General features: G+C 42.3%; 1 protein-coding gene across 1 annotated transcript; it reads left to right on the top strand.

Annotated features, from left to right (window-relative positions):
• Positions 1 to 3,102: 3,102 nt before the first annotated feature.
• On the top strand, positions 3,103 to 9,798 carry LOC112841852 (uncharacterized). Its single transcript, XM_025897113.1, has 6 exons — positions 3,103 to 3,354; positions 5,022 to 6,795; positions 7,849 to 8,019; positions 8,668 to 8,967; positions 9,082 to 9,256; positions 9,765 to 9,798. Exons 1-6 carry the CDS (start codon positions 3,103 to 3,105, stop codon positions 9,796 to 9,798), a joined length of 2,706 nt encoding a protein of 901 aa, XP_025752898.1.
• The last annotated feature ends 507 nt before the right edge of the window (positions 9,799 to 10,305 follow it).

Here is a 10,305-nt window from a genome sequence, read left to right on the forward strand (position 1 = left end):
GCTTTAATTCTCGACGCGAGGGGGGTACCCAGCGCGTTGAGAATTGACGTGCAGGGTCCTCTTATTGGGCCTGTCTCAATATGCGTACTTGCGTTCTTGTGTACTCGTGATACGTAATCAGTCGGAGACCAAGTACTGTTCCAATAGAGATTGACAGACCACGTGACTTTCGCGCATTGCATTTTGGGTACAAGTGGCAACAAAATCAAAACACTGCATCAAGCACTAGCATTTCCAGCACCGTAGTCATTAATTCTGCGGTTTTAACCCCTACTTGCATTTTATTTACCCCAGAAACAGTTATGTACAAAACGACGGTGAATACGGCAGGTCCGTACAAAGACAGACGTGACGAAAAGGAAAAAAAAAAAAAGTATGAGGAAAGAATCAAAGGAGTGAAAGGGTTAGACCCATACGAGCATACAGAGTGGACTAAAGACATTAGCGTGCTGCCCAACTTTCATCACGCAAATATTATTATATGGTCCTAAGTGTGAGTGCATACACTCACAAAATGTTTAGTAACTTCAGATCCCTGCAACAAGCCCAGGTCCAGTTTACTTTGGTGATTTGGACTATTCCATTTCACAGCTGTTGTTACATTTTTTCCCTCTATCTCCTCTACAGGCCAACGCAATCTATTTGTCGTTTCAGGTTGTAGTATTACACAACATCAGATCTAATAGAAAAAAAATTAGTGTTTCGTAATTCATTCAATTTACTGTCTTTATTTATAACTGGCATTATTGTTTCATTCTATTATAGAATCTTAGAAGAAAGGCAAAATTGTATTCCATTGTGCTTTATTAGCTGCTTCGGTAAAAAACAAATCAACAATGCAACAAAAGCATTGCAAAACAACATACTGGAAAACAGTTATTCATCACTTGATTGCTTCAATACAACACTTGGGCACATATATGCGTGACTTTTCGTGGCTGTTTTGATATCGCTCTCTCTCTTAACCGATCAAATCTCGCTGTGGTAGCAGCTTTAAACTCGGTATGACCCAGGCTGATAGAGGGTGCCCAGTCTGGATCGCATTCCAGCATTTTGTAGGCTGGTTTTCCTACAAAACACAACAAACATTAGCTCGCAAAGCCACAGCGAACAAAGCAGCATAGCGCAACGAATCCAATTCAAATCAATATAAGACTTATTTGTAACCTACATCAACAATTATGTTATGATAAATTACGTAATAACTACAACAGACGACTTACCTTTGTGGAAATGCTTGGCGCAGACTAACTTGTGAGCTGGAGTGTTCTGAAACGTTATATTTGGTCTGCAATCCAGGCCATCCGTCGACTCTTTGTTACTTCGGAAACATGGCTTGAACAATTTCTCTTCCACGACGTAATCCGATAAAAACCGATCTCTTTACGCGTCGGCTTCCTGTGGCTGTCATGCAATCGGCTATTGCAGTTAACAAGACAACAGCTTCTTGCCATTATTTGTGTTTATTTTTATCGCTGTGTGACTGTTTTCATGTGAAAGCCTGCGTGCGCTAGTACCTCTTGCCACTTGTACCCACAATCCTTTGTGGTTTTACCCCGGATTTTCAATCTCTATTCAAAGTACGCATCAAGCCGAGAACGCGAAAAAGTCCCGGATGTGTTCTCGCTCCATTCAAGTTGCCTCCAAGCATTCAGTGCAGCGCTGAAATGGACAAATGGTTAACAAGAAAAAAAAAACAAAAAAACGCCCTACCACCAAGACACCGGCCACTACAACCAATCAGCTTATGTAACCCACCTAAAATTTGCCTCATGAAAATGAACTGCTGTTCCCAAAGAATGTCAGTAGGTGGCACTAAGAGATTGTTTAGTGCTTGTGAACTTGAGTTGATGCAGAGAAGGAGAATAGCGCTAAGGCTACGTATGCTGGTCGGAGCTACTCACCGAGAGTTTCTTTAATCTTTGTTCAAGAAAAAGGTTGTGTGAAGACACAAATTGGATTTTACTCTTCCGTTGTTGGGAAACGCGGACACTTTTTGTTGATGCCGATGTACCTCTGTTTTTGTGATTTTTGTTCATTTCCGGTGAGTTGACTAACTACGCTAGCATAGCAAGCTAATCGTTAGCTAAGTGTAATGTAAATTTCATGTGTTCCTTTTAAGTGCTGTCTTATCTTTTTATTTCTTCACTTGTGAATGTTTTAAACCAATCGGAAATATTTCTTTGAAAGCTAGTTGGTAAGTTTTATTTATTGTAATGAGATGATAAATATGAGCAGTCTTTGGCTAAATAGTACTGCGACCACGTTTTGCACTTTCCTCGTGCATCAGTAACGTGCTTTCTCTCAATTCATTGGATTGATGTGACTGCTGTTCACAAAATATGAGATTTGAGTTAAATTTGTATGATGTGGAAATTGTTTTAAGGTTCTTTGATTAATTTTTATTATTGATTGCATTAAGTCGTTATATACAAAGAGTGAGAGGCATTTGGTCACTAGTGTTGATTAAGTTGTTATATGATATTCATGTAAAATATGTTCACTGCCCTGTGCAGGTTGTTTTTTTTGTTGGAGTCTAAAGTTGCGAGCCAGGATTCTGGATCCCCAGCTGCAATGCAGGAAAGGTTTCCAGCCTACTTAGAAGTGACAACTGCGTTACTTCTTGACAGATAAGCTTATGAGATCTCAGAACAATACACTACCCGGGTAGTACTACTAACATTAACACTATACACACACACTCACACACCTGAACTGAAAAGACTGAAAAGAACTCTGAACACTGAACACTGAACTCTAAAACTGAATACACGGACTGACAAATATGGACTATTGGAACTGTTGTGAACTGTTGAATGACTGTTTTTGTTTTTGTTTTGAATAAATGTTGACTGTTCTTTTAGCTGTGTGTCATTCGCTCCTTAGTCGATTCCTAGAGAACATAAGCCCAAGATCCTAACTTTCTCTACATTCAGTAGTGGTAAAGTATCGTGTGTTACATAGTATCCTTTTGTGGCGAGCCAGCCAGGAGCGATTAAGACACAGCTAATATTGAAATTACAGCATTCTGCAATAGTATTGTTAATTGTGAAATTGTGATTTATTGTGATAAGCTTTCAATTAAGACAACATTGAAAAGTGATGGATTTAGCACAGAACTACGGGGTGGACTTTAAACGGTCCATCAGTATTACTGGAGTTACTAGTCTAGATTCTGATGCTGATATCATTGCTTCCTTGGAGAAGTATGGGGTGGTAACAAGGATTCTGAGGGTCCCAAATGCACAACCAGAGTGTGGGGAAACTGTTATTGCTGAGTTTGAGTCAGAGATTACAATGGGGGATAACGAGTCAGATTTTCCCCTTGAGATTGAAAATGTGACCAACAAGAATGTAAGATGGCAGGCTAGTCGCATTGAAATGCCAGCACTGCATCAAACTCCAGAGCCAGACCCTGTTTTGACTGACTCAAGTGATGAAAATGTTGACAGCTATTCTGACCACAGTACTACACCCTTGATAAAGACAGCAAAGCTAAAGTACGACCACCGACGGCCCCTTACATCCCAGCCAGTCACCCATTCAGCCAAATCTCAGACTTGTAGAGTTGTTAAACCAAAGACTACTCCAACCAAACTTCCAGTGGTGACAGATGAAGTAACTAACCCACCAGAGATACAGCGTATAGTAGTGGAACATGTAATCAGAAATGACTCTGTCGCTACACATAGCCAGTCCAAATGGTTACGCTCATTCTCAGGCCGTGTGCCAAAACCCCCCGGAGAAGTGGATTTTGAAACATGGTGTTTACATGTTGAACTAATGTTCAGTGATGGCACTCCAGTTGACATTCAGCGAAGGAAAATACTAGAGAGTCTTCTTCCCCCAGCATCAGATGTTGTGAAGCAACTTGGTTATTCAGCACATCCACGAGAATATGTCAGGCTGTTAGATTCTGCATATGGTCTTGTTGAGGATGGTGAGGAGATATTTGCAAGGTTCCTGAACACAAATCAAAATCCAGGTGAGAAAGCTTCTGATTATCTACAGAGGCTGCAAGCTCTCCTTAACACTGCTGTAAGCAGGAATGGTGTGATTCCAGCAGATGCAAGCCGACATTTGCTAAAGCAGTTCAAACGGGGTTGTTGGGACCATAACTTGGTCCTGCAACTAGAACTAAAGAAAGAGACCACGCCTGAGTTTGCAGAGCTTCTGCTAGAGCTGAGGACCGAAGAGGACAGAAGGGCTTCTAAACTGGACCGGATGCAACGTCAATTTGGGCCTACCAAGACAAAGCCAATTGCGCACATGCATTCTGTCCCTGACTTCCCACATCACACTGACCCAAGTGCAAGTGTATTGCAGGCCTATATCTCTGAAACTGAGAGTCTAAAGAAGCAGGTTGCAGAACTGCAATTGCAACTGATGACAAGGCCATCTAAAAAGCAAAGAAAGCGACAAGTTAAAGCAATGGAAAAAACACAAGAGCCACCCGCACCTGTAATTGAAACTCTGGTACACCAAATTCCACCACGAACCCAAGTGAGAGCTGAGCCCAAGGCTTGGTTCTGTTTTAGGTGCGGTGAAGACGGTCACATAGCCAGGAACTGCGAAAATGCTATAAACAAGGCTGTGGTTGATCAAAAGTACAAAGAACTAAAAGCCAGACAGGAAGAATGGAAGGCCCAGCAGCAGGGTCAAGGTTTAAACTGGAGCAGGTTCCGGTAATGGGACATACGGGAACCAAGAACATTCACAAGAGTCCCAAGTCAGAACAGAGATGTCAAAGTAAACAACAACACGCTGAATGCATTCCGAATCACCTTCCAAATAGATTAGTCGGATCGAGGTCTCTTGCAGAGGTTAAGATTGGGGAACTATCACATAGTTGCCTCATTGATTCAGGGTCTCAGGTTACCACAATTTCAAAATCATTTCAGTTGACCCACTTACCTTCTCATCCTCTTTTGCCATTAAATGATCTGTTAGAAATTGAAGGTGCTGCAGGCTAAATTGTCCCTTATCTTGGGTACATTGAAGTTGACATCACTTTTCCACAGAGTTTCACAGGGAAGGACAGGGTTGTAACTGTTCTAGCTTTAATTGTCCCAGATCACAGAGCAAATTCAGAAATTCCAGTCCTCATTGGTACAAATGCCCTCGACGTCTTGTATGAGGACTTCAATGAGCAAATGACCATTCCTGAGCATTGTACTTATGCCCCTCTCCTTAGACATCTGTATGCTATCTACAGGAGTAAAACAAAAACTGATAGTTTTGTGGGGACAGTCAAGTCACAATGTAAAACCAACATAGTAATTCCAGCTGGTCAGAAAATAGCCTTAAATGGACGTGTCAGAAATGTCTGTGCAGGCCCTGGATCCACTCTTCTAGTCGAGCCCCACAGCCAGTCCAGCCTACCAGGTGGCTTGATATTTTCCAGCTATGTAATGTCAAGGCCACGACAGGCATCCTTCAAAGTTCCCATTCTCCTAAAAAACGAGACAACGCATGATATTATTCTGCCAGCTCACCGTCCTTTGGCAGAGATATCTGTCCCACTTTCAGTTTCTCCTGCAAGGTCTGAATGTATGAATCGAACTGGAAGTTCAGAGCAGAAACATGCTCAGTGTTACACCACCCACAAAGTAAGATCAAGTGACAAAATCCAGTTCGATTTTGGTGACTCACCCCTGTCAAACGAGTGGAAAGATAGGATTGCTGGGAAGCTGAATTCCGTGTCTGATGTTTTTGCTAGGGGTGAACTTGATTATGGTCACACCACAGTGGTGAGACATAAGATTCGGCTCTCTGATCCAACGCCTTTTAAACAGAGGCCAAGGCCCATTCATCCCTCTGATTATGAAGCTGTCCGCCTTCATTTGGAGCAGCTGTGCGACAGCAACATTATTAGAGAGTCCGAGAGCCCATTTGCTTCACCAATTGTAGTTGTGAAAAAGAAAAATGGGCAGATCCGCCTATGTGTGGATTACAGAAAGTTGAACAACCAGACGATCAAAGACGCTTATGCCTTGCCCAATATAGAAGAGGCATTTACAGCTCTGTCAGGATCCAAATGGTTTTCTGTTATGGATTTAAAGTCTGGATATTACCAGGTAGAGGTGGAAGAAGAGGATAAACACAAGACGGCTTTTGTCACACCCATGGGGTTTTGGGAATTCAACAGGATGCCCCAAGGAGTCACTAATGCTCCAAGCACTTTTCAAAGAGTTATGGAGAAATGCATGGGCTCCATGAACCTCAAGGAAGTACTGGTCTTTCTTGATGATCTTATAGTGTTTTCCAATACTTTGGAGGAACATGAAGAAAGGCTCCTGCGAGTTCTGAACAGATTGAAAGAATTTGGTCTCAAACTTTCACCTGAGAAATGTCACTTTTTCCAAAAGTCAGTGAGGTATTTAGGACACATTGTCTCAGAACAGGGAGTGGAGACTGATCCTGATAAAATCTCTGCACTCACCACATGGCCCAGACCCACAAACCTGTCAGAACTGAAGTCATTTTTAGGCTTCACCGGCTATTATCGCAGGTTTGTCAAAGACTATTCTAAAATTGCTAGGCCATTGAATGATTTGACAGCTGGTTATGTCCCTGCCAAGAAGCTGAAACACCACAAATCATCATCAAACAGCGACCTGAACCGTCCTTTTAATGAGAAATGGACTCCCTCATGTGAGGAAGCTTTCAAGACCCTCATTGAGAAGTTGACATCTGCACCAGTGCTTGGGTTTGCTGACCCCAGAAAAGCCTATGTTTTACACACCGATGCTAGTTCACATGGACTTGGTGCAGCCCTATACCAGGAAGAAGATGGTCGGTTAAGAGTCATCGCCTATGCTAGCAGAGGGCTGTCTAACTGTGAAAGAAGGTACCCCACTCACAAACTTGAATTTCTTGCGTTGAAGTGGGCAATTACAGACAAGTTTGCTGATTATTTGTATGGAGCTGACTTCACTGTCATGACTGACAATAACCCACTGACCTACGTGTTAACATCTGCTAAACTTGATGCAACTGGACATCGATGGCTTGCTGCTTTGTCAAATTTCAATTTCAACATACAGTACAGAGCCGGTAAAAGAAATCAGGATGCGGATGGATTATCAAGACGGCCACATGTTTCTGTTGAAACTGATGACAGTACAACTGCTGAGGATGAGAGAGTAAAGCAATTCATTGCAAAGTTTACAGAAGAGGGAAACAGTGCAACATTTCCAAAGGATGCTCTAAAAGCTGTATGCGAGAAGCACCAAGTACGCATATCTCCTGACACTACTTACCACTACTGCCACTACTTACCTGCTGCGGTGGAGTGTTTGGCAGTGGATGCAAGTGCAATACCTGACGAGTTTGTTCAAGCCGACATGCTGACTGGTACTAGCACTCTTCCTCAACTCTCCCAACAAGATTGGGCTGCAGAACAAAGGCGTGACCCTATAATAAGCAGAGTCATAGACCTTGTCCATACAGGAAAACGCCTTTCCTATCGTCTTAGGCAAAAGGAGGAAAGGGAAGTCCAACTAATGTTAAGAGTACAGGATCAGTTGTCTCTAATAGATAATGTCTTGTACCGGAAGCGAGTGAGCCAGGGCCAGACTCTTTTTCAACTAGTGCTTCCGAAGGAGTACAGAGAAGTAGCTCTTGAAAGTCTTCATGATGCAGTAGGTCACATGGGATTTGAAAGAACTGTTGACCTTGTGAGAACACGTTTCTTTTGGCCCCGAATGTTCCTAGATGTTGAAATGAAAATCAGAACATGTGAAAGGTGCATCCGCCGCAAGGCTAGAGCTGAGAAATCTGCTCCACTGGTAAATATTAAAACCAGTCGACCACTTGAGTTGGTGTGCATGGACTATTTGTCTCTAGAACCTGATAGCCGAGGAACAAAGAATATTCTGGTGATAACGGATCACTTTACGAAGTTTGCTGTTGCAGTGCCAACTCCAGACCAGAAGGAAAAGACCGTTGCCAAGGCCCTGTGGGAAAAATTCATCATTCACTATGGCATACCAGAGCGGTTGCATAGTGATCAGGGCCGTAATTTTGAATCGGCAGTCATCAAAAACTTATGCCAAATGTTAGGCATAAAGAAAACAAGAACAACCCCCTATCATCCCCGTGGTAATCCAGTAGAACGGTTTAACCGTACACTGCTAGGGATGCTTGGAACACTCCAAGAAGACGACAAACTAAAATGGCGTGATCATGTGCAGCCATTGGCTCACGCCTACAATTGCACAAAAAATGACACAACTGGGTATTCACCCTACCAGCTCATGTTTGGGAGACAGCCAAATCTTCCAATTGATGTGGCTTTTGGACTTAATGTGAGTAGGCAGGACAGTGTAACTCACAGTGAATATGTGAAGAAGCTCAGGGAAAGCCTACAGGAAAGTTACAAACTTGCTGTGGAACATAGCGAGAAAACTGCCCTACGTAATAAGTCAAGATATGATCTAAAAGTGAGAGAATCCACCTTGGAGGTTGGAGATCGTGTTCTTGTCAAGAATGTTGGAATACAAGGGAAACACAAACCAGCTGACAGATGGAGTCAGACGGTCTACAAAGTTGTAAAACAGATCAATGACTCTCCTGTATATGTTGTTGCTCCACTCATGTCAGATGGGCCGGAGAGGACACTGCATAGAGACTTACTGTTACCATGTGGGTTTCTGTCATGCTCAGTGCCAATCGAACCCAGTCATGGAAGTCCAGAGAAAGAGACACCCAAAGGCGACATCTCCAAAGAGAATCCATTTTCTGAAGTTGAAGGAGACTATCATTATCTGGGTGATAATGACAGTGTGTCTTATGACTTTCCAGTAGTTTACGAAGAAGTCAATTACCCGGCTTTCACTACTGTCAGTGAAATCCCCAAAGCAACTGAGTCTGTGTCAGAACAAAGTGTGGACCGAGACGAGTCTGATCTAAACCCTGCAGTAGAGGAGTTTCATTCTGCACCCGTGGAGCTGGATGAGAGTGATGGTTCACTTCACGGTTCTAGTGGAAATGACATTGGAAATGACCCTCCAATGAAAGAAACAGGTGTTATTTTTAATGAAGAATATTCATCTGTTCACGATTCATGTGCTGATATAGATCCAGCCACAGAAAATGATGTTGAACCTCTGAGAGAGGTTATTGACGTAACTCGGGAGCAGTACCAAACTGAAACAACCGGGTTGTCGGATGGAAAAGAGGAGAGTGATGGAGATGGATTGGAGGCAGAGGTTGCTAAAGATGAAAAACCCCCAGAAACAAGAGAAATCAGGCGGTCAACTAGGAACAGGACTGAACCTAGCAGACTAACCTACAACACCTTGGGAAATCCCTTAACATTAGTGATGCATTCTCTTTTAAACAGTCTTGATCAGGTTTTTTCACATGCCCTTGACTCAAACCCTTCCCCATGTGTTGGTAGAGTAAAAACCATTTAAAGTGATTGCTGTCATGCAGGGATGCATGCCCATTTAGGGGGGGAGGGATGTAACCCACCTAAAATTTGCCTCATGAAAATGAACTGCTGTTCCCAAAGAATGTCAGTAGGTGGCACTAAGAGATTGTTTAGTGCTTGTGAACTTGAGTTGATGCAGAGAAGGAGAATAGCGCTAAGGCTACGTATGCTGGTCGGAGCTACTCACCGAGAGTTTCTTTAATCTTTGTTCAAGAAAAAGGTTGTGTGAAGACACAAATTGGATTTTACTCTTCCGTTGTTGGGAAACGCGGACACTTTTTGTTGATGCCGATGTACCTCTGTTTTTGTGATTTTTGTTCATTTCCAGTGAGTTGACTAACTACGCTAGCATAGCAAGCTAATCGTTAGCTAAGTGTAATGTAAATTTCATGTGTTCCTTTTAAGTGCTGTCTTATCTTTTTATTTCTTCACTTGTGAATGTTTTAAACCAATCGGAAATATTTCTTTGAAAGCTAGTTGGTAAGTTTTATTTATTGTAATGAGATGATAAATATGAGCAGTCTTTGGCTAAATAGTACTGCGACCACGTTTTGCACTTTCCTCGTGCATCAGTAACGTGCTTTCTCTCAATTCATTGGATTGATGTGACTGCTGTTCACAAAATATGAGATTTGAGTTAAATTTGTATGATGTGGAAATTGTTTTAAGGTTCTTTGATTAATTTTTATTATTGATTGCATTAAGTCGTTATATACAAAGAGTGAGAGGCATTTGGTCACTAGTGTTGATTAAGTTGTTATATGATATTCATGTAAAATATGTTCACTGCCCTGTGCAGGTTGTTTTTTTTGTTGGAGTCTAAAGTTGCGAGCCAGGATTCTGGATCCCCAGCTGCAATGCAGGAAAGG

The sequence above is a fragment of the Oreochromis niloticus genome, linkage group LG12 (assembly GCF_001858045.2).
Source record: "Oreochromis niloticus isolate F11D_XX linkage group LG12, O_niloticus_UMD_NMBU, whole genome shotgun sequence".
Taxonomy (NCBI): Eukaryota; Metazoa; Chordata; class Actinopteri; order Cichliformes; family Cichlidae; genus Oreochromis; species Oreochromis niloticus.